This window comes from Poromitra crassiceps, assembly GCF_964638095.1.
Source record: "Poromitra crassiceps genome assembly, chromosome: 4".
NCBI classification, from domain to species: Eukaryota; Metazoa; Chordata; class Actinopteri; order Beryciformes; family Melamphaidae; genus Poromitra; species Poromitra crassiceps.
The window spans coordinates 62,508,002-62,535,994 of record NC_139626.1 but is presented as its reverse complement, the minus strand read 5'-3'; the positions used below and the strand labels follow the sequence as shown (position 1 = coordinate 62,535,994).

The window sequence follows — 27,993 nt, the reverse complement described above, 5'->3', positions numbered from 1 at the left end:
AACCGGCGCCAGCAAAACCCTACATTTCCTGTTTTATAGGAGAAGTGTGTGTGTGGTAAAGAGAGGTGAGTTGTTACACTTCTGCAGTCTCTGTAACGTTTCACTGACATACTGGTACAGGTAATACATGCCGGGCGGATTTGTCTCATGCGTTCATTATGCAAGATCTCAATGCTAAAGGGTAAAGTCACTGAAGCCAACATTTAGTTAGCTTGACGGCTAACTCCAGCTAGGCTAAAGTTATGAATGAATGAACGTAAGGCTAACGTACGTACCATGCTAAGTTAGCTGCCAGCATGTTTTACCTAAACGTTAAACCAGTGTGGATGAGAAGTTAACATTAACAGATCCAGCTTCAATTTAACACCTCCAATGTTCTCTGTGCGGCCATAGACTGCTCAGCCAGGGTATCTGACATGACAGTGGCCGGTGATTTCAGAATCAGAATCACTTTTATTGCCACAGTATGCAAGTTACATACGAGGAATTTGTCTTATTAGTGTCTGTATGCAGCGTAGCGGTTACATCAATATACAGAGATAAGAAGTAGGAAGATAACTAAAGACAATCACAAAGTTGCAAGTGCAATCAAATCGAGTAAATACATATACAATATGTACATGAGTGGTGAAGTGTTCTGTGCATGATAAATATGAATTTACGTTGGATTTACATGAGATTTAGAAGTTAAATAGAAGTTAATATCTATACACATTGGAAGCAGATGAAGAATTAACGTTAGCTCCTCTGTTGTCGTTTCCCCAGAATCCACCATGGATATCCGGCCGAACCACACCATCTATATCAACAATATAAATGACAAAATCAAGAAAGATGGTGAGTGTGAATTCATTCTCCAGCAGTGAGTCCTGACCTCTTTGCTGTGGGCGCTACACAGCTCTGTGTATGTTGGCAGTAGGTAACCCTCAGGCTCTTTCTATGTTTGTCTCAGGACTTCACTGTAGGTAAGAGCCCTCACACGGACCATGCGATTTTCGTTAGGTAATCTGTGTTGGGCATTAAACTCACCTTATTTCTGCACTTTGACGTCACAGGTACAGTAGAGTCGCATAGTAGTAGGGTCATCTGTGGCACTTCCGTGACCGTGGAGAGCGAAGGTCCGTTTCTCAATGGATTTGTCATCTAGGAGGGTTAATAAACAAATTTAGCCGGGGTGTATTTTAAAAAAAGGCGGGGAAAATATTTGAGAGACCAAAATCCAAAATGGCTGCTGTGGAAATTAACTTTTTAATGCTTTGACCTACAATGATGCACAATACATGGTTTCAGAGCTTATTCTGGTCAAGGAATACATATTTGGTGTTTATATAATGATTTGACCTATTTTTGACCTTCAAATCCAAGATGGCTGCCAATTTTGAGGCAGTTTTTTCAAAATCGTCATAGAGCCTTCATATTAGGCTTGAATGACAGGTCTTCTCATGATGAGTTGAATAATATACAGTATAAGTACACAGAAGTAATCTCTGAGGTCAATAAAGTCAATGTTTGTGTGTAAACAACAGTTGCTGATTTGCGGTTTCCCATTAAATAGGGTAGGCTACTGAGAATATGGTGTCCAGTTCATCCCATCACATTTTCATAATGAACCAAAAACAATTTTGCACTATAGCCTAACATAAAATAGTATTCTGTATGCAAAGCTAGCAAGTTTAGTTGCTTGAGCTGAATTTAAAGGTCAACTCAAAACAAACAATGAAATTAACTTTGAAATTAAAACTGAATCGTAGGCTACTAAATTTCATCAGCACACAGTAAAGGAAACTTGTCTTTGAACTCAGCTGACTGTCTAGTCCTAATCGCTGTTGTGCAATGTCCCTTTTCAGTGAAGTTTTAGTTTTTGTTAAGAGTATGGACTTTTAATCTTGACCTTGTTGGTAGGCAACGGCCCTTTTTCAGTCAAGCATTTTCAGATTAGCTCAGTCAGTCTGTGAAGCAGTCAGTGTCAGCACTTGCGCGAGCTCGCTTTTTCTCTAACTAATGTTAACATTACACACTTTAAGACACTTTGTTTGAGGATATCAACATTATTCACTAGTCTAAAGATAGTTCTACCATCAAGAACATATAAAACAAAAGCAAAAACAAGTTTTATTTGCAGAAGTCATCATTGATATTTGGTGTTAGCTAACGTTAGGTAACGTTATTATTTTTAGCTAAAGTTAATGTTATCTGTCTCCACACTTCTGTCAACTGACATATGCATTTGCTTTTGAAAATAAACAGCCTGGCTTGCTTAAGCATAACTGAAGATTAAATAGAAATATAACATGACGAATGCATGTACCGATTGGTTGCCCCATCTTCCCAGGAGGTGGTGGTGTAAACATCATCAAATTTATCAAGTCCTGACCAGTCTTGGGCTTTTAATTGTAAGCTGTCCCATTTGCCTTGATTTATTGTATCGGTGGGCTTGCAAGGCTTGTCACATTTTAGGACACATTCATAGGACATTGTGTGCTTTGTCTTTCATTGGGAGGGAAAGCAACTCGCTACTGTTATATTATATTGCTGTTATACGCTGTTTATTTTCAAAAGCAAATGCATATGTCAGTTGACAGAATTGTGGAGACAGATAACATTAACTTTAGCTAAAAATAATAACGTTACCTAACGTTAGCTAACACCAAATATCAATGATGACTTCTGCAAATAAAAATTGTTTTTGCTTTTGTTTTATATGTTCTTGATGGTAGAACTATCTTTAGACTAGTGAATAACGTTGATAACCTCAAACAAAGTTTTCTTTTTTTTATCCCATTTTTATCCCCCATTAGTGCTAACGTAATTTCTTTATCCTGGTTGCTACTCCACCTTCTGCCGATCTGGGGAGAGCCGAAACTGGCTCCATGCTTCCTCCGAGACATGGGCAGTTAGCCAGCCGCTTCTTTTCACCTGACAGGGGAAGCTTCACCGGTAGGACATAGCACGTGGGAGGTTCACACTATTCCAACCAGTTCCCCTCCCTCTGAACAGGCGCCCTTAACGACCAGAGGAGGAACCACATTAGCAACCAGGATATTGCATGTTTTTTGTGAAGGGGGTTCCTATATGAAGGAAACCCCCGGGAGGCACGGGGAGAACATGCAAACTCCACACAGAAAGGCCCTTTTGACGACCCCATCCGGGCGGTGGGCACTCGAGGACATGCGGACGGGCACACATTCCTTCAGCGTTCACATCGTCCCAGGTGGGAATCGAACCCACGACCTTCGAGCTGTGAGGCGATAGTGCTTACCACTACACCACCGTACCTCCTTTTATATCCTCAAACAAAGTGTCTTAAAGTGTGTAATGTTAACATTAGTTAGAGAAAAAGCGAGCTCGCGCAAGTGCTGACACTGACTGCTTCACAGACTGACTGAGCTAATCTGAAAATGCTTGACTGAAAAAGGGCCGTTGCCTACCAACAAGGTCAAGATTAAAAGTCCATACTCTTAACAAAAACAAAAACTTCACTGAAAAGGGACATTGCACAACAGGGATTAGGACTAGACAGTCAGCTGAGTTCAAAGACAAGTTTCCTTTACTGTGTGCTGATGAAATTTAGTAGCCTAGGATTCAGTTTTAATTTCAAAGTTAATTTCATTGTTTGTTTTGAGTTGACCTTTAAATTCAGCTCAAGCAACTAACCTTGCTAGCTTTGCATACAGAATATTATTTTATGTTAGGCTATAGTGCAAAATTGTTTTTGGTTCATTATGAAAATGTGATGGGATGAACTGGACACCATATTCTCAGTAGCCTACCCTATTTAATGGGAACCCGCAAATCAGCAACTGTTGTTTACACACAAACATTTACTTTAATGACCTCAGAGATTACTTCTGTGTACTTATACTGTATATTATTCAACTCATCATGAGAAGACCTGTCATTCAAGCCTAATATGAAGGCTCTATGACGATTTTGAAAAAACTGCCTTTTAGAGCTCAAAATTGGCAGCCATCTTGGATTTGAAGGTCAAAAATAAGTCAAATCATTATATAAACACCAAATATGTATTCCTTGACCAGAATGAGCTCTGAAACCATGTATTGTGCATCATTGTAGGTCAAACCATTAAAAAGTTCATTTCCACGGCAGACATTTTGGATTTTGGTCTCTCAAATATTTTCCCCGCCTTTTTTAAAAATACACCCCGGCTAAATTTGTTTATTAACCCTCCTAGATGACAAATCCATTGAGAAACGGACCTTCGCTCTCCACGGTCACGGAAGTGCCACAGATGACCCTACTATAGGGCAAACTAATTATATCGGAAGCCTAGTTGCGGCAAAGAAGTGAGCGGTTGTGGTCTGTCTAAAATGCATTACAGAATGTATGTAGAAGACAAAATGGTGTGTGTGTGTGTGTGTGTGTGCGCTAGGGATGTTCATTTTGAACAATTTCCATCATCTAAAATCGGGAAAATTATGATCAATTATCGATTATCGATAGCGTAATAATAATAAAAAAAAAATATATATATATATATATATATATTTTTTTTTTGCTCTGGTCTGGTAATAATGTTGCGCGTTCTCGGCCAGCTATAATGGCGATGCCGCTGTGTAGTAAGAATATCAGACACTAGCGCTGTGGCCAGGTAAACAAACATGTTACATGTCCGGTTACATGATAGCGGTTTTCACACATGCGCTTTTTACCGTTAAATGACCGGAAAGCGGTCTAATGCCTTGGAGTGTGAAAGTTGTTTTCCGGTATAAGCGCGACCCCGTCATCGCGGACTTTTCACCAGTTTCTAGGTTGTCATGAGAGCGGTATGGCTGCTTCATGTGTGGGCGTGCTCCCCCCCCCTCCCCTCTCTGCTCGCTCTCTGGCCAGAGTCCTTCAGTCCAGCCCGACAGGGACACAGACAGTGAAAATGGCAAAGGCTTGTTGGAGTCTTGCAAACCGCCCAACGCTTGTAAGCAGATGCACAAAGCGAAATGTGGAAGTATTTTGCTTAAGTTGCTGACAGCAAAGGCAAGCCCGGACACATCAAACAAAGCCAGTCTGTAAAAAGTGCTTCAACGCGACGCAGGTGAACGGATAAAGATCGAACCAGCCAGGCGATTTCTCTCAGACACGGATCCCAACTTCTTCAAAGATTTCAGTTCAAAGACTGGTTAGCGAATGTGAAGGATACAACTTAAGGCAATCAGCGTCTTCCAGCTTAGCTGACAGCACAAGAGTCAAATCAACAGGCCTGAGCCTCACTGAGGTCCGCAGACCGCTGGGTGCGTTTGTTTGTGTCCCTGGCGCATGCCGGTGTGAATTCCCCATGTTTAAAACAGTTTTGTTGGCACAAAGGCCCGTGCCCAGCCAGAAAACTAGAGACTATATGAAGCTCCACCTCACGTTAGTCGGCTGAGCAATGGAGTGGGGCGAGGAGGAACGAATTCCACCCAAACCTAGTCCGCAAAAAAAAGAAAAGAAAAAAAAAAAGATTGATCAAAATTCCACATGATCGAATCAATTCCTTAACGATCGATTTTCGATAATTGATGAACATCCCTAGTGCGTGCGCATGCATGCGTCTGGACTCTGTGACGTGTGTGTGTGTGTGTGCAGCTCTGTGATTCTCGTCAAACTTTGTCTTTTAAAAGAACAACCGCTCACTTTTTGCCGCAACTAGGCTTCCGATATAATTAGTTTGCCCCATGCGACCCTACCTGTGACTTCAACGTGCAGAAATAAAGTGAGTTTATTGCCCAACACAGATTAACAGATTAGCAAATCGCGTGGTCCGTGTGAGGGCTCTTACCTACAGTGAAGTCCTGAGACGAACATAGAAAGAGCCTAAGGGTAAGCAGTAGGGGCCGGGGGGTTCTGGTAGTGGTGTTAGAAATAATCTGATGCCAGATTGAAACAGGCTGTCTGATACCCTGTTTGTGGATACCCTGTTTCACCTGCAGTATCAGCAGGTGTGACCAAGTCAGGCACAAGTGCCAAGTCTAAATGTAGATGACCGAGTCAAGTCCATGTCGTTAATGTCGAGTCAATCTGGGAAACCAAAGTCTCATCAGTCCGACGACTAACAGACTCGGGCGATGGCTGATAGCGGACATCCGTACTAAGACTTCCTCTTCCGTCATTGTTTACAGTTCGAGACGAGTAGCAACTTGAGACGCAAGATTGGAGTTTGAGTTTTTTTCTTCTTTCAATATTTCAGTTTCATTTTTTTTTAAGAGAGCAGTACACAAACAAGACAAAACAAACAGGCTCAGACACAGGAAACGAAAAGAAAGAAAAAAACATACAAACATCATCAACATTCAATACGAGGGATCAGCCGAGCAGCATTTTGGTAAACAAACCGCGTCACTGGGTGGCAACGGCAATGGAACCCTATGGAGCCCAAGTGGCGCGAGGCTTGAATGTCCGACTCTAGCCAGTCAACTCTGTTTACATTTTAAAAACTGCGACAGTTCACACAACTTTAACACGACATGCATATATTATACATCAAACTCTTGAGCTACTTCTGCTCTTAGTCAGAATGTCAAAATATAAGCGATGTCATGACTCATGTATAGTTTTTGAGATATTAACGTTTGTTTGGCACAACTCATACTATTAACTGCCGCGGGGTTCCGCATTTCTGGGTGTCAAGTGACGTCACGCTGATTCATCCTATATTACAACGTGGTGCTACCAGCCACATGAGGTATCAGGTATAGGGGTGGGAATCGCTGAGTAGCTCACGATACGATATCGTCACGATACTTGGCCCTCGATAACGATATTATCACGATACAGCGATACTGCGATAATCGATATATTGGAAGACGATACATCACGATACCTGTGTAACTGAAGAGAAAAAAATACCCCTAAAAGGCAAGAAGCAGGTATTATGTATTTATTAGCTGAATTGACATGAACTCTCTCAGAGTTCACTCACTCACTCATACCATTTTCGATACCACGGAGGAAAAGTTACACATTAAGTCTTTTTATTATTATTATTAAAACAAGAAAACCTATATAACCTACCTACCTATATAATTTCTAAAAGTAGATATTAATGATCAAACATTTCCATTCATGTAGCCTACAGTATTTATGTTTTTGTTTCAACTACAAACATAAATAAACGTCAACTTGAAACTATGTTTGAACTACCACACACAGCATAATATTTTAGCCTGTTTATTTAAAAAAAAAAGGGGTTTTTAAATAAACATATGGATACTAGGGCTGTCACTTTTCATTCGAAATTCGAATGCAACTTCGAATGTGGGGGGAGGGGTTCGTTTTCGAAATGTAATTTGAATGTTCGAATTTTTATTTATTTTTTTATTATTAATTTTTTTTTTTTTTTTTTTTTTTTTTTTTTTTTTTATGAACCAAAATTAACCAACTGCTGCTTGCTGGTAATGTTAATCCCATGTCAGAAAAAGTCTCCAGATTTGTCGCGTTAGTCTCTTCTGAGAAAGATTGTCTCCAGGGTCTGAAAAGTTGTCTCGAGTTGGATGCAGCCAAGTTTGTGAGGCAGTGTTGTGACTGTGAGCGTCCAAGCTAACACGTCGGGCTGATGCCCGGTGGCCTGCAGTGGGTTGCACCAGCTGTGCGTAAGTTGAAACGTAAGCTAGTTTGAACGTAAAGTCTCACTAAAGGTCCTTGCACATAGAGTCCGTTTTTTCGTCCGAAATTGACGCACGAAAAAAATAAAAATACGACCTCATTTGTGTCAATCATCATTGACACACCGAGTCCGACAATTACGTCCGTCATTTAAGTTTTCGGACGAGGTTCGATTTTCTGCGTTTTTCCGCATCCATGAAATCGTTTTGACAGGTGTTTGACCACTCAGAGCTGCCGTAGTGTTGCTATTCACAATGAAAAATGGCGTCTGAGAAGTTAATTCAGTTCGTCTCCCAGCACAAAGCATTTTATGACAAAGCAGGAATACAGAGATTCGGAATTAAAAGACAGAATGTGCCGGGTGATTGCAGACCAGCTTGGAATGCGGGACGCGGTGTGTGTGTGTGTGTGTGTGTGTGTGTGTGTGTGTGTGTGTGTGTGTGTGTGTATGGGGAAGGGGGGGGGGGAGGAGAGAGACAGAGAGCCACACTACACACTGCCAGTTGTGGATCAATAGGATCGCGGTAGTTTTCTTTTCGTTGCGAATCTTCGCAACGAATATTGGATAATTAACGCATCGGACTCAGTGTGCAAGGTATCTGTGCGTGACGTGTTTTTTTCGGATGACGGATTAAAAAAACGCAGCGAACAATTCGGACTCTGTGTGCAAGAACCTTTAGTCCGAGTTTACGCACTACTAAAAATATTTGGGTTGCACCAAGTGAAATAGTTACAACGTAGGCATAAGTTAGAACTTAAAATTTACACCTACGTCTTACTAGGTGTAAAGTCCTCCGTAAAATAGCAGTCGGCACGGATTGCAACTTGGCACCGTGGCGCATCGTTGTTTTGCGTCCGCAACGCGCTCTCCGTGATAAATTACACCCTTTGATATTTATGACTCACGCTTTTGTTTCCCACAAGCTGCAGCACTGCATACAAATTAAAATAACCGCAACAATTTAGTGAGGCAGGATGGTGGTATAGCCTACAATACTGATGAAGAGCTCACAGATAAACGTTAACAGTAATATGAACCTAAACGAACGTTACTCAATAACGTTCTCATTTGATTACGGTAGTGTTGATGAAATATGAAAGCACTAATTTGCGGTGGGCAACATGTCCTGTTTTCACTCCACATAAAACAACCGTAAATAAACACCGTTTCCACCGTGCTTTTCACTGATTGGTCACAGATACTGTACACGTCATTGTCTGCGACACTATTTTGGTTAGTATGGACTTTAGGGTCTACTAGTTAAGATGTACCTTACGTCTCCGTGGTGCAACCAAACAAAGACACAACTTTAGTGTCAAACTAACTAGTTTGAACGTAGCAGTTAGTGTGGACTTTACACCCTAACTTAAGACAGAACTTACGTTCAGCTGGTGCAACAGGCTGCTGGACTGAAAAAAAAAAAAAAAAAAAAATTTTTTTTTTTTTTTTAATTAACCAAAAAACTTCGAATATATTCGAACGAATTTCGGGCAATTAAAGTTCGTTCGAATTTTATTTTGGGGAAAAAGTGACAGCCCTAATGGATACTTGGTGCCAGTGTATCGATAACGTATCGCAAGTGGAAATATCGCGATACCGTGAGTATCAATATTTTGTCCCACCCCCTAATCAGGTATTGATCAGCAGTGAGCAGGTGTACCAGGTGTTGATCAGCAGTGAGCAGGTGTTGATCAGTAGTGAGCAGGTGTATCAGGTGTTGGATCAGCAGTGAGCAGGTGTATCAGGTGTTAATCAGCAGTGAGCAGGTGTATCAGGTATTGATCAGCAGTGAGCAGGTGTATCAGGTGTTGATCAGCAGTGAGCAGGTGTATCAGGTGTTAATCAGCAGTGAGCAGGTGTATCAGGTGTTGATCAGCAGTGAGCAGGTGTATCAGGTATTGATCAGCAGTGAGCAGGTGTATCAGGTGTTGATCAGCAGTGAGCAGGTGTATCAGGTATTGATCAGCAGTGAGCAGGTGTATCAGGTGTTGATCAGCAGTGAGCAGGTGTATCAGGTATTGATCAGCAGTGAGCAGGTGTATCAGGTGTTAATCAGCAGTGAGCAGGTGTTGATCAGCAGTGAGCAGGTGTATCAGGTGTTGATCAGCAGTGAGCAGGTGTATCAGGTGTTGATCAGCAGTGAGCAGGTGTATCAGGTGTTAATCAGCAGTGAGCAGGTGTATCAGGTGTTGATCAGCAGTGAGCAGGTGTATCAGATATTGATCAGCAGTGAGCAGGTGTATCAGGTATTGATCAGCAGTGAGCAGGTAGGTGTATCAGGTGTTGGATCAGTAGTGAGCAGGTAGGTGTATCAGGTGTTGGATCAGTAGTGAGCAGGTAGGTGTATCAGGTGTTGATCAGCAGTGAGCAGGTGTATCAGGTGTTGATCAGCAGTGAGCAGGTGTATCAGGTGTTGATCAGCAGTGAGCAGGTAGGTGTATCAGGTGTTGGATCAGTAGTGAGCAGGTGTATCAGGTAGGCTTGTCACGATACTAGAATTTCAACTTCGATACCGATACCCAGGAAAATGTCGATACTCGATACCATTTTCGATACCACGGGGAAAAAATGACAGCACATTAAGTCTCTTTTTTTTTTAATTGAACAGTATTTTAACTGTAAACAATTATTTTTTTATTGTCTTAAATAGTGGGGGGACAAACTTTTAAATGTTTAAGTTGTCTGAGGTAGTGCAAAAAACAAAGAAAAAAAACAACCCCCTTACTGTACCATCCATGACAATATTTTTCACTTCTCTGAGGTAGTGCAAAAAAAAACTTCTTACTGTACCATACCATCAATGACAATATTTTTTGGTTCTCTGAGGTAGTGCAAAAAAACAAAAACAAAAGTAAGGTTTCCCTGACAGCTGATCCATGATCGTTTGTTTTATTGTATGTATAGTGCAGGGATTTCAGTATCCATGAAATAATTCCGTGAAGGAAGGCCAAACCTGGGATTCAGCTGTTGAAGAAGTTGTTTGAACCCAGGTTTCTCCACTGTGTAAATGGGGACCTGATCCATGCACAAATACTCCGCTACAGCTCTGTTTAATGTCTTTGCTTCTCGCGATTTTGGATCATATTGTCTTTGTTGTTCAAACACTGCTGAGGTAGGCTGAGTGTGTCTGGGTACTCCTCCTGGTGCAGCAGCACTTGCAGCCTGTCGACTGTCCTCTGCTTCAGTCTGGAACTGTAAGAGAAACATCACACTTATCAACGCAAATAATTTCATATCTTGTTAAATTATCTTATCTGTCTTGTTAAAGTTGATTACTCCGGCATGCATGCTAACGTTCGCAGATAGGCTGTTGAATTTAACTAGCTGGCAGAAAAGTGACATAATTACTGGCGGATATAACGTTAGATTTGCGTGGGCTTTTGAACCTAATAAGAGAGGGTTGAGGACATGGCCGTAACTAGCTATGAGGACGGGGAGGTCCGGACCTCCCCTAATATTTCAGACAAAAAAAAAAAAAAAAAAAAAAAAAAAATTATAAAACAATCTGCATGGAAAAGCATGAAAAACACGGGATCGCTTTTATTTTGAAACGAAAGGCAGGTCAGGCAGGAAGTCATCTGACGCCGCGTCCGCGGTAACTTGATTCCGAGAGAGCAGCAGCATGGTGGTGAGTGATGACTGTCTGTCTGCCTGGCGAGATAATTGAAGGTGAGCGAGCTGCGAGACAGTGAACGACAGACAGTGAGTGACACTGACAGATTTTTTAGCAACAACCAAGAAAGTAAGTGTCTAGTCTGTCTCTTAAGTAATGTTACCTGTGTGACACGTTGGGATGCTACTGGCTAATCATGTATGATGCCAATTGCCAAGCTCCCGAAGTCAGGTATGCAGGTGGCTATATGCATGGTTTCAGTTTCATGACCCAATAAGTAACAAAAAGAGGTGGTGTAAAGTTAAAAACAACATAATATATTTTATTTTATTTTTCAATCGTTCCTATCAGGAATAAATAAATGTCCCTCTGTATGTTTTTTTTATTATCGATGATGACTTTGTGTGTTGTGTACGGCTTGGGTTGTGTACCTGTGTTTGTAGGTGTCATTTTGATATGAATTTGGCTAAAACAGTTTGTGTTTGTTAGTTACAATTATGTTGACAGGAGAGCTGAGCAGGTGGTGACATGAAAGAGAATATACTGAATAATGACATCACAACAGTATAATCCTAATGTTGATTTAAAATGATATATTACTCTAAATAATACGCTAAAAAAGGGGGGGAAAAACCCTCAAATTTTTTCCGGCGGCGCCCTTGCGGGCGCCACCGAATCCGCCTCCCCTTGCTGGACCTCCCCTATTTCGGAACCTTGGTTACGGCCCTGGTTGAGGAGACTGGAGAGAGAAATAGAGCAGCAGCAGCAGTAGCAGGCCCATGTAACGTAACGTTATGTTTTGGACTAGCTTAGCGGCTAATGTGGCTAACGGCTAACGTTAATGCCGGAGTAATGTTACGTTAATGTTGGTGATGTAATTCAAATGGTTCAATGACGTTGAAATGGGAGCTTACCTCTCGAAATTCCTTATAGAGATTAGGGATGGGCGCGAGTACTCGGGTACTCGAGCACTCGTTCATAACGTCAGTATTCGAGTAACGTTTCTGCTGTTCGGGTACTCGCTTCACTCCCCACCCCTTTAAAAATGGTCTAAGATCTACGCACGCATCGTTATGTGAATCTGGCAGCATGAACTGCACGGGCGTCAAGTCAGCCAGAATGTACAAGTACGTCATCCGCTTTGTTGCTTTCAAAATAAAACGCTTATTGTAACGTAACCTTATTTATTTTGAGTAATGCGTTACAGCCACAGTTTCACGCCATATAACATCACGAGTATTTTGATACAAGGTTTGCTGCTTCATTCGTTGAAATACTTTTTCTCCTCCAACGTGCAACAATAAGCTATTTACTTTTGTTTAAGTAACATTATTTTGAAAGTTTTAACCGGAAGTTTTCCAGCTCATCCCGAAAATGGTGGCTGGAGATTCTCCCGAATGAGACGCACGCTTCTTCATAGCGCACGCCCGATAAAACTCATTCAAAACATTTCACTAGTTTACTGACTACACTGTTGTTTCCCATAACGTTAGCCACAAGAAATGTGGAGAAAAAAATCACTTTTTGGGAGACAATCGCTTCATGGTGATCACTATTCAGCTGCAGCTGTAACGTTAATCACACTGGTCAGTTTTCGCTTTTTGGCAGAACACCGGACCTTGTAATCCGTGGATTTACGTTAATGTAACAGTGATCATAAAGTAAAATGGATGATACTGGACAATAACCTGACATTGCTGGACAATGGACATGGAAATGCCTTCGCTTGTTTCACAACGTGTCTGCTCAAGCGCTAATGCCATCCATCCAACCATCGGAGATAGGCTACTGTCTGAGGTAGGCTTTAGATGTTAGCTTAGCGTCACCCAATATCAGTCAGTTCCTCTCCTGACAAAAAATGCTCCAGGTAGCGCTTTTTCCATGCAAAAATGCAAACGTAATGTGTGAACAGCCCCCCACACAGCAGATTACCCCTGCTCAGTCATTACCATAGTAATCACACAGAACCCCCCCCCCCCCCCCCCCCCCCCCCCCCCTGCGCGAGTGCTCGAGCACTCGTTCATAACAGAAGGAGAGTACTCGAGTATTTAAATTGCTTAAAATGCCCATCCCTAATAGAGATTGGGGTGTCGGTCTTTAAGGTGTCTCGCCAAGTTTGATGTGCTACTGTCCTTGGTCCCCACAAATTTGTAGCAGTGTTTACATGTCGGCTTATCGATATCCTTCGCCTTTCCTTGTTCATCTGCTTTGTAGGCAAAATACTTCCAAACAGCACTTCTGCTCTTTGCCCTGTCGACCAAAACCGGTCGCGGAGGCTCTGCTGCGACAGTCGCCTTCTTGTAGCTAGTAGCAGTAGCAGTAGCAGCAGCAGCGTAACGTTAAACAAGCCGGCCATGTTGTGAGCATGTTTGTGAGTGAGGACAGAGCAGGGGGGAGGGGTGGGGGCTGTGCGTCACCGCAGCAGAGAGAAGGTTGTGTGGAGGAGGAGGAGGCTGCCTGCTGGTATCGATAAACTCGATATTGTAGAAAATGAGTATCGTATCCGTTTAAAATGTTTAGTATCGAGTAAGTACCGAAGTATCGATATTTTTGACAAGCCTAGTATCAGGTGTTTATCAGCAGTGAGCAGGTGTACCAGGTGGGGAGCAGCAGTGAGCAGGTGTATCAGGTGTTGATCAGCAGTGAGCAGGTGTATCAGGTGTTGATCAGCAGTGAGCAGGTGTATCAGGTGTTGATCCGGGCTTCCCGCTCCTGTAAAGCCTGCTAGTTCTCGTTATATAAATTCTCAGTGTTGTAACAGTAATGAACATTGATCCGTGTCTCAAACGATGCTGTGTTGGGTCCTTGAATTTGAGGGAATTGGGGCCTGGAGAGTTGTTGAAAAGTCCTTGAATTTGATGTTTATGAAGGTGTGTGGAAGCACTGACTCTCTGCCTCGTCTCTCTCTGCAGAGCTGAAGCGCTCGCTCTACGCGCTCTTCTCCCAGTTTGGCCAGGTGGTGGACATCGTGGCCCTGAAGACCATGCCCATGAGAGGACAGGCCTTTGTCGTGTTCAAAGAGCTCACCGCCGCTACCAACGCCCTGAGGCAGCTGCAGGGCTTCCCCTTCTACAACAAGCCCATGGTAGGATCTGCCTCCAACATCTGGCTCAGGTAGCAGGAGCCCACACCATACCACACATCTGGATGGTGTGATGAGTAGACATCTGGCTCAGGTAGCACCATACCACACATCTGGATGGTGTGATGAGTAGACATCTGGCTCAGGTAGCACCATACCACACATCTGGATGGTGTGATGAGTAGACATCTGGCTCAGGTAGCACCATACCACACATCTGGATGGTCTGATGAGCAAACGCATCAATTAATACAACAATCCTGTATTCTGGTTGTGTGTAATTAGTAGTGATGGGACGATATATTATTCAGGAGCTAATCTTACAAAACAGCTAAAATTCAATGCAGCCAATATTAATCAACGGAAAAATGGTTGAGATTTTTGATGATTATAAATATCAGGGCACATACAGCAGTCTTACCTTTAAAACAAATAGTGATCAATTTTTTTTTAAAGTTCACAACGCCTCCACTTGCTACGCAAGCGCAACAATTTTGGAGTATTAAGCCAAAACATTCTAGAAACTGTGTATAAGAGCCTAGTGGAAAGTATTTTATCTTTTAATATGATTATGTGGTATGGCAATCTGAACATTAAATGGAGAAACAAGCTGCAGAGAATAGTGAATATGGCCTCCAAGATCCTAGGGAAGCCACAGAAGCAGCTAAGTAGTCTGTACCATGAAATAATTAGAAGTAAAGCTGAGACGATCATTAAGGACCCCTCTCATCCACTGTTCAGTGAATTTGAACTTTGACCCTCAGGGAAGCGTTACAGACTACCGATGGCAAAGATAAACATCTGTAAGAAGTCATTTGTCCCAGATGCTGTCATGGCAATAAATAAAACTAGGATGCGGTAGATGCTGCATAGGTGCTTTTTCACTTTTCACTTTTTTTTTTTTTTTTTACTTTGCTGCGTTTTTTTGCGTAGTATTTTTTTTTTATTGGACAGGTTGTAGACCTATGATTTGTAAATTTGACCTCTATTGTGAGGTGTATTTTTATGCATGGGCATGTTTTTGAATGTGGATGAATGCGTGTCGATTGTATCATAAATGTGTAGTGCGTCATATTTCTGATCACAGTATTGTCTCATTATGTTTTGTTTAAGACATGTCTTATGGTGGAACCAAAGACAAATTTCCACTATAATAGTTTTCATATTCGTATATTGCGCTACACATTTTTTCTTTTCTTTTATATCGACGAATCCAGATCTGACTGTCTAAAAAAGCTGGTCTCCACTTCCTACCGCTATGCAAAAGTGAAGCCCGAATATCCCGGACACAATCGATGCCGTCGTGCGCTGGTGACGTCATTTGCAACCAAAGTCGGCTGTCTCGCCTTTTTAAGATTGATCATACTTGCCTTTATTAGATTGGACAGTAGGAGGACAGGAAAGGTGGGGCGAGAGAGCGGGGATGACATGCGGCAAAGGACCTCGGGTCGGATTCTAACCTGGTTCGGCCACACCAAGGACTAAGCCTTTGTGGTACGCGCTTTTGACGGAGGTTTGAGTGTGGTTTTCAGGGGAAAAGTGAATGGGGTTTTAGAATGGGGATTTCACTTAAATGCATCAAATAAGGTCTGTGGTTAACATTTTATGGGAACGCGAATTTGGGTTCAGCAGGATAATCTTCACAAACACAAATAACTTTTATGACTTTTGCAACGTAAATGCGTTTCTTTTTAAAGTCGAACTGAACCCGTATCGTCAACGTGCGTCGCAGTCCGTTTCAGACTGAAAACATAATTTGTCTGAGATGACAAATTGAGAGGCGGGTCATAGTATCATGTCGATGATTTGATTTGACAATTCTGTCGACTGGCTTTGGCATTGGTCAATCATGGCGGGTTCCACCCCCAAATCGAGTGGGATTCAGCGTGTTGTCGTGCTACGCGAGTGGGATCCGCGGAGTACCAGGCAGCCAGCTGCGGAGGGAGTGGACAATCCGATGAATGGGTGCTGCCCGCCCGCCTGGAATCTCCGAGGGCAGACCCCTGACTACCACGCTCTCAAGCGCGCGCCTTTTACGCTATTTCTGTAAATACGATATCCCTGGAATGCGCGTTTTAACGAGCCAGTTACATTTATTTGCATTCTTAGAGATTATAGTTTTTGTTTTGTGTTCATGTTTCTAACAATTGGCCAAGTTAGTAGTTAGTTTATGGGATAGGAATTCTGCCAGATGACAAGCACTAGGCGCCATTTTCTACTTAATTTGGAAGAGAAAATTATCCTGAAATGAAGATTTGATTGACAGTTGCATGTCGTGATATGATTGGTTGAAATGGGGTAGAAATTTGATAGTACTGGCCTGGTGACGTCAGCAAACTGTACATTACTGTTATCAATGAAATCTTGAAAAATGAACTTTTGATGTGAAAAAGTGTGAAAAACGAAAGAAATTAGACTTTTGTGATTTTGTTTGCATACATTATTAAATAGGTGCACTGCATACCCAGGTATTTAAACTAAAAGAAAAGTCATTTATGAGTTCAGCTCGACTTTAAACGCGATATTTAGAAAATGCTTCAGAAGGCATAAAAGCGATTCACGTTTGTGAAGATTATCCTGGTGAACTCAAATTCGTGTTCCCATAAACTTTTGTTAACCACAGACCTTATTTGATGCATTTAAGTGAAATCCCCATTCTAAAACCCCGTAGACTTTTCCACCGACGAACCAAAATGGCGGCGATTTCTGATTAAGCCTACAAAAATACGTCATCCCTGTGGTAGTGTGGTACTCTATAAAATGATTTTTGTTACTCATTGCGTTTTCAGGCAGTCTTTGCGATGTGCACATCGCCATGACGGTGAAAGTAGGATTCATGGCGCAGCCCTACTTGGTTTTGCTGACCTCTCTCCTGTCTGCCCCCAGAGGATACAGTACTGACCTCTCTCCTGTCTGCCCCCCAGAGGATACAGTACTGACCTCTCTCCTGTCTGCCCCCAGAGGATACAGTACTGACCTCTCTCCTGTCTGCCCCCAGAGGATACAGTACGCCAAGACGGACTCCGAGGTCATCGCCAAAGCCAGAGGCACGTACGGCGACAAAGACAAGAAGAAGGAGAAGAAGAAGAAAGCTCAGGAGCCGCTGACCAGCCTAACCAAGAAGGCGGTGAGTGCTGCTTCCACCTTCTCAAGAGGCCACGTGACATCACCTGAAAGCTTATCTGTGCCGATGGTTCCCAACCTGGTGCTCAGGACCGCTTAGGGCAGTGATACTCAACTGGCGGCCCGCCATTATTATTATTTTTTTTTTTACAGTGCACCTGAACGCAACATGCAAGATACCCGCTGAATAAGTGTCCAAATGTTCATGTCATTCTGGCCAATAATACTCACACTTCTGTTATAGCATGTCAGTCTGGAATATGGAATATCTTTCAATAATCTATGATTTAGCTGCTAAATTGTCAAATACCGCCGTCTGCTCGCTACCCAGGCACTTATGTATATATGTACTTAACCTAAGTAACTATCCGGTGTGCACAACATTGTCAGACTAAACTCCGTCTGACACCTACAATCCGCTACAGAAAAATGTATATTGATTGTTTATTAACTGGCCTTCTATCATTTCACGAAAGTGGCCCCCGGGCAAAGCAAGTTGAGTATCCCTGACTTGGGGGGTCACAAGATATATTTTCGGGGTCACAAGATGATTTATGGGAAGGGGAAAAATGTATTTCTACTCGGGATGATGCACCGATTGTGAAATTCTGGGCCGATACCGATGTTTAAAATGATTTGGCTGATGCCAGTACCAATGCCCCTGCCCCCCTTTGCCCCCCCCTTTTTGTGACGGGGAACCACAGAACTCTTCATTAGAAACAAATGAACCGTTTTAAAGTCTTTCAGCCCTTCATCATCTTCATCACACTATCTTTGCATGAGCACAAATTCAATCATACACATTTATCAAACAACCTTTTAGTATCACTTTTTTTTCTTACATGACAAAGATTATTTTTGCGGGGGCGGGGTGGGGGCTTTCAAAAGCCTTTTCTGCTATACAACAGCTGTCGAGAAAGTCATAAGATGTCAACAAGGTGAATATATCCTGAAATGAATCAAACTTGAATCAAAATTGTAAAAAAAAGAAAAAGGGGGGGGGGGGGATGCCAACTGTTCTGAAGTGCAAACACACACACACACACACACACACACACACACACAGGCATCAGAGTTTAAAGATGAGTCATTTACATGGCTTGAGATTATAATTGTGATATTGTTAATGTAATTAATTTTACTACATTCTGCATATAACTGCGTCTCTACTGTCAGAATGGAAACGAGGTTAAATTGTGTTTGTGATTGAAACGCCCCTCACTGACATCATCTTAAAAAGCGTTAGCTGATGCAGACTGTGTTGCACAGCTGATTTCACTACTGTAATAATGTAACGTAATGAAACATACTGTATGTTACATGATGTTACATTTAGGGATGGGCATCGAATTTCGAATTTTCGAATAATCGTTGTTATTATCAAGGTCGACTTTTATTATTGAAATTCGAAATTCGGAAAAAAAAAAAAAAAAAAAAAAAAATTTTTTTTTTTTTGAGTGAAATGTTGCATTGTCTCCCCTGATTCTAAGTACCGGTATAGTCAAATCGCTATAAGCATTTTAAGCAAGGTTTATGGAAAAATGAATGGCGGATGAAATCCCATGAAGAGGGAGAGGGGGTGACTTTGGCACCCCTTTGGCACTCAGACCTGAGCCTACTAAATATTTAATGAACCACAACCACTCATGATTGTCAAAACTGTTTTTTATTTTCGAAAATGTCAATGTAAAAAAAATTAAAAATGTAAAAAAAAATTTTTTTTTTTTTTTTTTACATTTTTTTTATTTATTTTCGAAATTCGAATTAAATTCGAATTTGGCCAGCGAATTTCGAATAGTGTTTTTGCTAGAAATGCCCATCCCTAGTTACATTACTGTAACTGTAATGTAACATAATGTAATGATCTGTCTTCCCGTGTGCTTTCAGGGAGCGCCCACGCCGGCCCACACCCCGACCATGCAGGTAAGAACTCTACTGCTTCTCTCTCTTTACTGTCCAGTGTTTTTACTGAAAGGACTCAACACGTTTTCTTTTGTTTTGTTTTTGACACGTTTTTATTTGCTGATAATAATCAATGATGTGAGCTCAAGTCATTCAAATAGTGCCCCCCCCCCCCCTCCCCACATAATGTACTTAATGTAAATTGCATTGGACAAATTGAAATGATCTAATGTGATTTTTAAAATGTCCACATCTGCTCAGTCCTGCCTATAGTAGTTTCAAGTCAATACTTGACCCAACTGATATATGTACTGTCTGGTAGTTCTGTTTATTCCTCTTTTTAGATTAACTCATTCTCCGCCAGAGTTCCAAAGGAAAAGTCGCCAGCCAGCGTCAGGGTTTCTGAGCATTCTCAGTGCTTTTCCACAACCCACAGAATATTTTCTTCTATGACTATGTAAACACTGAATATCCCAAAAGACAAAAGCTCTACTTTCATGGGGGGAAAAGTTTGTTTCTGCCTTCTTCCATTCTTTAGTTATCGACACTTGAATGTAGGTCGTTTTCACTGAAAACGCGCATCTCTGACCAGAAAGCCCAGATACCTGCCTTTTTGTGCAGCGAAGCGAGTGCATAATTCACCCCGCACGGAGAGCGCACCGGGGCGGGACACACCCGGGGGCTGGTGCTTCCTGGTACTCGATGTGTGGAGGTTTGGGAGCATATTTGATGGCTGAAGTGTACACTGTCACTATGTGAGAGGGTTCACAAAGCGGATGACTGATCTAACTGACAGCAGGAGTGATTCGTGTGTTTACCAGTTTATTGTGAAATAAATCCTTCTGCGTTGAGTTACTGTCACGAGCCCGTGTGACAACGTGTCCAGCCTGGGGAAACAACTCCTTGCACCACTTTGAGGCACCAGGCTGGATGTGTTTTATGAGCTTCCTCCATGAAGGGAGATCGATGCTGAGAAATCTGACATGTTTTGTGGAAGGTAAAAACTCTGGCTTGCAGAGGACTACATGATCGCTAAGCACTTCATAACGTGGCCAATAGCGCCATCTATTGTATGGCAGTGAAAAGACGGATTGACGCAACATTGCGTCAATGGCGGAGAATGAGTTAAGGTCAGTCAGTCATATACATGTAGGGCCACATGTGGAGGGGATTTTTTTTTCCGAGTTTAAGTCAGGATTCTGAGAATAAAGTTAGAATTCTGAGAATAAATTCAGAATCCATAGGGAAAAATTCTGGATTCTGAGTATATTTGATTATATGTGTTGTTCTTTTCTCCTCAGGTTCCAGACAACCCACCCAACTACATCCTGTTCCTCAGCAACCTGCCAGAGGAAACCAACGAGATGATGCTGTCCATGCTGTTCAACCAGTGAGTAGAGGAACTCTGTTTACTCCTTCACAGGATCCCTGGTGCCAATCATTAACACATTGAGTGCCAAGGACGTCTCTGGACGTCCTAAAAAAATGTAACGAGGAGTGCCAAGGACGTCTGTGGACGTCCTAAAATCATAATTCATAATTTTCATATTATTCCATAATTCTGCTGTTTAAGGTCGTACCTAGCCAGTGAGCATGAATCCCTTCAAGGGATCACACGGCGCCACCTTAAACATCGACACGGGAGCTGCGCCACCCACCTCAGATCCTTTACTTTGTGCAGGAGACAGCAGGGAAAGACGTGATCAAAGGGGAAACCGATGCATGCTTCAGCCAGAGCCGTATAGATTGCTCTGTCTGCAGCGGACAGTTGGCTCGGCTGCATCCGCGGCCACAACTGAGCTCTTCTGCTTCTATCTATCTCCACACGATTCCCTGCCAGAAAGCCAGCATCCGAAGCCGAACGGCCAAACCTTTTCGTTCAGTCGTGTTTGGCATTTCCTTGTTGCGCGCTGGGATCCGTCCGGGGCAAAAACGGAGTCTGTGAGAAAACAGACTCTGTGCGTGTGGGGAGGAGCCCGCAGCTCAGAGGTGGAGAGGGGGGGGGGGGGGCACGCAGGCTGCACAGAAACCACACCACGCCACCACATCAGAAAACACCAGCCAGAGTCAGTGAATGTGCTCGAAATTAGAGTGCAAAAGGTATTCATAAAAGTGACTACCGTAAATTCCGGACTATAAGCCGCGGCTTTTTTCCCGTTTTTTGGCCCCTGCGGCTTATATAACGGTGGGGCTTATCTATGGATTTTTTCAGAAAAAAAATTCCAAATACAAATAAAATCTCTCTTTTTTAGCACTCTTTCTACCTATAAATCCACTTCTGTTTTAATTTCCTCTGTTGCCCTCTTTTCACCACACCGCGGACACTGTGTGCACTGTCGAAATAAACAAAGGTGTTGTGTTATGTTGTTTTGTTGAAATGTTACGGTAATACGGTAAATGGGAGCTTCCTCAAACAGCCAACAATCCCCTCTGTGCGTGAACCCTTACATATGGTAATTACGGTAAGCAAACGGCCACTCGGTGACCTCCAAAATCGATGGATTTTACAGGTTACACAGCTTCATCAGCACATTTTATGTGCATTGCTTTGCTGCTTGTTTTTTCGATTATTTTTTTGTAAAGCACCTTGAATTGCCTTTGTGTATTAAAGACTTGACATCATTGGCGGAAATCAACCGGTTACTCCTACCGGTTCAAAGTTCATCAGCCGCCCGGAATCACAACAAGACGAGCAGTCTCTCTCTCACTTACCATGGGGAAGGTACGCAGAAATTCACACGACGCAGCTTTCAAGCTGAAAGCAGTCGAACTCGCACTAAAAGAGGGAAACAGAGCAGCAGCGCGTACCCTGAGCATCAATGAGTCGATGGTGAGACGTTGGAAGAAGCAGCAGGAGGAACTGTCTCAGTGTAAGAAGACCAAAAAGTCCTTCAGAGGCCACAAAAGCAGATGGCCGGAACTAGAAGATTCCCTTGAAGACTGGGTGTTGACCCAGAGAGCAGACGGCCGAGGCGTTTCCACGGTGCAGATCCGACTGAAGGCCAAAACAGTCGCCACCGAGATGAAAATTGAACATTTCAGAGGTGGGCCATCTTGGTGCTTCCGATTCATGAGACGAAAGGGACTGTCCGTCAGGGCGCGGACGACTGTGTGCCAACAACTCCCTCCCGACTACCAGGAGAAAATCGCAAACTTCGGCGAATACACACAAAGGAAGATCAAGGAATATTCCATCGAACCGGAGCAGATCATAAACATGGATGAAGTGCCTTTGACGTTCGACCTGCCACTCACTCGCACTGTTAACAAGAAAGGTGAATCGTCGATCACATTGAGAACCACTGGGCACGAGAGAACGAATTTCACTTGTGTTCTCGGCTGCACAGCATCTGGAGCAAAGCTGCCGCCAATGGTGATTTTCAAGCGGATTACGATGCCGAAAGAGAAAATGCCCAGTGGGATATGCGTCAGAGTCAACAAGAAAGGGTGGATGATGGAAAGTGTCATGAAGGAGTGGTTGGCTCAGTGCTACGTCAAGCGCCCTGGAGGATTCTTTCACCAAAAGAAAGCTTTGCTCGTTCTGGACAGCATGAGGGCTCATATAACAGATTCGGTGAAAGCAGCCATCAAGACCACAAACAGCATTCCAGCTGTGATTCCTGGGGGCACGACCAAGCATCTACAGCCACTCGACATCAGTGTCAATCGCGCATTCAAAGTGGCACTACGCGTTGAGTGGGAGACGTGGATGACGAGCGGGGACAAATCATTCACAAAAACAGGGCGCATGCGAAAAGCAACTTTCGCACAAGTTTGCCAGTGGGTCCTGACAGCGTGGAGGAGTGTTAAAACATCCACGATCACCAACGGGTTCCGAAAGGCTGGACTGCTGCGTGATGAAGAGGAGGACGCCGCCACAGCTGAGGGCCTTCAGAGGCTGTTCGATTCCGACAGTGACGAAGAGGAGTTCGTTGGTTTTGAGAGCGACAACGAAGGAGAGAGGAGAGTGGTTGACGAAGCCACCCTGAACCTGTTCGTTTCCGACACTGAAGTTGAGGACTTTGCTGGTTTCAGTACGGAGGAAGAAGAGGAAGACGAGGATTAGTGACTTGACTTTGACTCTGTTTACAGCCGTTTGCTGCACCTTCACCTAAAAGATGAAGACAAGGATTACGGTACCTGGTTTCATTGTTGGCAGCACCTTATCCTTTTGAGGATTGTTATATTATTGTTTTCCAGTTATTTACTGCACCTTACCTTAACCTTTTGAGAATTGTTTTATTGTTTACAGCACTTTATCCTTTTGAGGATTGTTTTATTGTTTACAGCACATTATCCTTTTGAGGATTGTTTTATTATTATTATTATTGTTTTATTTTTTATAGCTACGGTATTTATTTTGTTGAAATGTTAATAAATGGGAGCTTCTTATAGCCTATAGCCTACCGTAATGCTTGTTTTGTTGAAATGTTAATAAATGGGAGCTTCCCCAAACAGCCATCTCTTTCCCGACATTCCTCTCTGTGCACGAACCCTTTCATATGGTAATTAAACATCAAAACACCCGCGGCTTATAGACCGGTGCGGCTTATATAAGAAAAAAATAGTCAATTTTGGTGCTGCGGCTTATAGACCGGTGCGCCTTATAGTCCGGAATTTACGGTATATCTTGGAAAGTAAAAAAAAACGGCAGAAAACCCTTGAAAGTGCACTTTTTTCAGAGGCTGTCATTTCATAATGGAACTGTCTAGAAACAAAATTTCTTCTTTGGAAGAAGCAGGAGTGTTCAATGTTTCATTAAAGTCCAGCCCTGTCAATATAGCCCTAATAGAAAAAATTCTATAGCTGTTTTCAACTGAATGGAAGTGAATCTGGCACAGGCTCCAGACAATTTTACTGAAGCGCTGTGGCACTCAATGTGTTAAAAAGTCTTAAAACGTGTTCAATTTAGTTTTGGATTTTCAAGGTCTAAAAGGAGAATTCTGTTTTTTTTTACCCCCCAGACGGTATTTCCAGCTTTAAATATGATGTTTAAGTCACCCAGTCAACTCCGGTTTGATTAGCATCAGCAGCAACGATAATCAGCTTGAACTGCGACCTCAAAACGAGGAAAACAGGACATGTGAAATGCCTATATTTATTTATGTCTTGTAAATAGCTTATTTTCCGACACACAGCGGGTCATCTTTTTATTATATGAGGACGTGATGAGAACGTTCTGATGTACCTCAGTGCTGCCGGGTGTTGCTCTGTTTGCTGTCCGTCACATAGGTATTCCCCGGCTGCTGCATGTCATCCATATATGAGGGTATTCCATACGGGAGGCCACTGAATTCAAATTAATCATTTATATTTAATATAAATGGGGGGGGGCGGGATTTTTCTCCATGAGCTAAACTGAGAGAGAAGGTAAACACTGTCCATGTGCTTATATTATCGAGATTATATGTGATACAAAGTGGGTTGATTATCCCTTAACTCAAATCAACTCTCAATAACTGCCAAACTAAATGAGTGTCTGGCAAATAAATCAGCGTTGTTTTTGGGTGAATTTCTCCTTTAGCTGTAGGTAAAGCCTGTGTCCAGGTGTGTGACTGTGACGTCCCCTCTGTCTGTCTTTAGCTGTAGGTAAAGCCTGTGTGCAGGTGTGTGACGTCCCCTCTCTGTCTGTCTTTAGCTGTAGGTAAAGCCTGTGTGCAGGTGTGTGACGTCCCCTCTCTGTCTGTCTTTAGCTGTAGGTAAAGCCTGTGTGCAGGTGTGTGACGTTCCCTCTGTCTGTCTTTAGCTGTAGGTAAAGCCTGTGTGCAGGTGTGTGACGTCCCCTCTGTCTGTCTCTTTAGCTGTAGGTAAAGCCTGTGTGCAGGTGTGTGACGTCCCCTCTGTCTGTCTCTTTAGCTGTAGGTAAAGCCTGTGTCCAGGTGTGTGACGTTCCCTCTGTCTGTCTTTAGCTGTAGGTAAAGCCTGTGTGCAGGTGTGTGACGTCCCCTCTGTCTGTCTCTTTAGCTGTAGGTAAAGCCTGTGTCCAGGTGTGTGACGTCCCCTCTGTCTCTCTTTAGCTGTAGGTAAAGCCTGTGTGCAGGTGTGTGACGTCCCCTCTGTCTGTCTTTAGCTGTAGGTAAAGCCTGTGTGCAGGTGTGTGACGTCCCCTCTGTCTGTCTCTTTAGCTGTAGGTAAAGCCTGTGTCCAGGTGTGTGACGTCCCCTCTGTCTGTCTCTTTAGCTGTAGGTAAAGCCTGTGTGCAGGTGTGTGACGTCCCCTCTGTCTGTCTCTTTAGCTGTAGGTAAAGCCTGTGTGCAGGTGTGTGACGTCCCCTCTGTCTCTTTAGCTGTAGGTAAAGCCTGTGTGCAGGTGTGTGACGTCCCCTCTGTCTGTCTCTTTAGCTGTAGGTAAAGCCTGTGTGCAGGTGTGTGACGTCCTCTCTGTCTGTCTGTCCTCCTCAGGTTCCCCGGCTTCAAAGAGGTGCGTCTGGTCCCGGGGAAACACGACATCTCCTTTGTGGAGTTTGAGAGCGAGACGCAGGCGGGCGTGGCTAAAGACGCCCTGCAGGGCTTCAGGATCACCGCCACCTGCGCCATGAAGATCACATACGCCAAGAAGTAGTGTCTGTCCTCACCGAGTCAGCGCACAGCAGGGGACATGAAGAGACTGAGGGGGGGGGGGTCTCTGCTGGGGTTCTGCTCCCCTTTTGATTTTTGTAAATCAGATTTAAAGATTTTTTTTTAAGATTTTCTTTTGTGTTTTCCTTCTTTTTTTTTCTTGCGGTCTGATCTCTGTGCCCGTCAGCGAGCGGTCGAGAGAAGAATCTCTGATCCGCCTCTCTGTTTTGTAAGACAAAATAATAAAGTTTTTTTGTATAAAAAATCACCATAGATCACTGATTCATATCATTCAAGGGCCTTTGCTGGGATTTTGTCCCTCAAACTCAAATCTGAGAATATTTTTGTTCGATATGATTTTGTCCACAATCACATGACTATCTGTATTATAGGTAGAGAGATAACAGACTAGCTGTATTATAGGTAGATATATATGTCTGTATATCTGTACCTATATATTATAGGTATATATATATATATATATATACCTGTGTGTATGTACCTGTATGTATGTATGTATGTATGCGTATAGATATATATACCTGTCTGTGTGTGTATGTGTATATATATATATCTGTACATATATACATACATATACGTATGTATGTACGTACATACATATATGTACCATATATATACACAACGTGCTGCTGTAATGTTTTATTATTATTATTAAATCTCACTACTATAATAAGGCAGTTCCGCGCTCCGCAACAGGTGCCATTTTTTCACTTGAGCACCTGCCCCCCAAAATGTCTGCACGCCACTGGTCGTTTGGTCTATAAAATGTCAAAAATATATATGAAAAATGTCGACCACTTTTCCCCCAAAGCTTTTGTCCTGACCAACAGTCCACAACCCAAAGATAATCAGTTTACTGTCATAGTAGACTAAAGAAAGCAGAAAATATCTACATTTAAGAACCTGGAACAAGATAATTTTTGCATTTTTTCTTAAAGGGTAGTCTAAAACGATTAATTGATTCTAAAAAAAAAAGTTGTCGATTCATTTTGATCGATCAACAAATCGATTAATCGACTATATTGTTGCAGCTCTAAACAGTATAGTAATTTCAAACCTAAAGAAGCAAAAGTGTCATTGCTTTGCAGTATGGCTACTTACTGTACTGCATGTCTTCTGTCAATATTTGGGTGTATCCTTTTTAGGACAATATGCGAGTGTATGCACTATGCACATCCCAAATCCTGAATCCCAAAGGCAAAGAAAACAACACAGAGGAAAGCTAAAGCTACCCTGTGACACAAAGAAAACACAACACAGAGGAAAGCTAAAGCTACGCTGTGACACAAAGAAAACACAACACAGAGGAAAGCTAAAGCTATGCTGTGACACAACGTCCACAGAAATCCAGCAGGCCCACTCTGTCTCATGATGACTGAGATGTTTTCATCTGAGGCAGTGTTCAAAAGGGACACTGTGCTAAAATGCCTGACACCTCACAGCCACTAGGGGGCACTCTGTATAAGCCAATCATGATCTGGTTAACTGTAAGGCCTCCCCACAAAATGCAAATGTTAATTGCTCCAATACACAGTGACTTGCAATTAGTGAGCAGGTAGCCAAGTTGAGAAGAGGATCTGATCATGTGTTTTTGCTGGATACTGTTACAGGACACACATTGTTGCTGGGGCTCAAACCGGTGACCTTTAGCCAGTGTTGGGGGTAACTCATTACAAAAGTAACATATTACATGTAATATATTACTTTCAGAAGTAACTCCGTAATATAACTTATTACTTATAGGATTTCAGTCATATTATACCAGTTACTTTGTCAAGTAACTCAAGTTACAAATTGAGTTACATTTGATTAAATCAAAGCACATATTTAAATAAGGATACAATCATTTCCTAATCAAACTGTGTTTTTATGCCCAAAAAAAACACTATAGATGACAATAACAAAGGAAAAGAATAAAATTTAGAATTTTGGATTGTTTACACTGACTTAAAGGCGGTTTAAATTATTTTTCGGGATGGTTCCGGGGCAGCGATGTCATTCTGCTGCTGCTGTTATTTTGGTAAAAGTAATGCAACAGTAGTGTAATAAGTAACGGGTTACTCTACACAGAAAGTAATATTGTAAAGTAACTTATTACTTT

General features: G+C 42.5%; 1 protein-coding gene across 2 annotated transcripts; it reads left to right on the top strand.

Moving 5' to 3' along the window:
- The first annotated feature begins 18 nt into the window (after positions 1 to 18).
- On the top strand, positions 19 to 27,005 carry snrpb2 (small nuclear ribonucleoprotein polypeptide B2). Of its 2 annotated transcripts, none has more exons than XM_083634894.1 (8): positions 19 to 65; positions 766 to 837; positions 14,120 to 14,292; positions 17,288 to 17,416; positions 19,300 to 19,335; positions 20,616 to 20,704; positions 25,716 to 26,294; positions 26,589 to 27,005. In XM_083634894.1, the coding sequence occupies exons 2-7, from the start codon at positions 774 to 776 to the stop codon at positions 25,873 to 25,875; spliced, it is 651 nt and encodes a 216-aa protein (XP_083491020.1). In that variant the 5' UTR covers positions 19 to 65; positions 766 to 773; the 3' UTR covers positions 25,876 to 26,294; positions 26,589 to 27,005. The 2 variants fall into 2 exon arrangements, with proteins under 2 accessions (XP_083491020.1, XP_083491021.1); XM_083634895.1 differs by lacking the exon at positions 19 to 65 and adding an exon at positions 100 to 120.
- Positions 27,006 to 27,993: the final 988 nt, after the last annotated feature.

Bases quoted from the DNA above. Each gene is read 5' to 3' on its own strand.
- snrpb2 (XM_083634894.1), top strand. From the start codon at position 774: ATGGATATCCGGCCGAACCACACCATCTATATCAACAATATAAATGAC. The intron at 838-14,119 runs GTGAGTGTGAAT...CTCTCTCTGCAG, and splicing joins TGACAAAATCAAGAAAGATG to AGCTGAAGCGCTCGCTCTAC. The intron at 14,293-17,287 runs GTAGGATCTGCC...GTCTGCCCCCAG, and splicing joins CCTTCTACAACAAGCCCATG to AGGATACAGTACGCCAAGAC.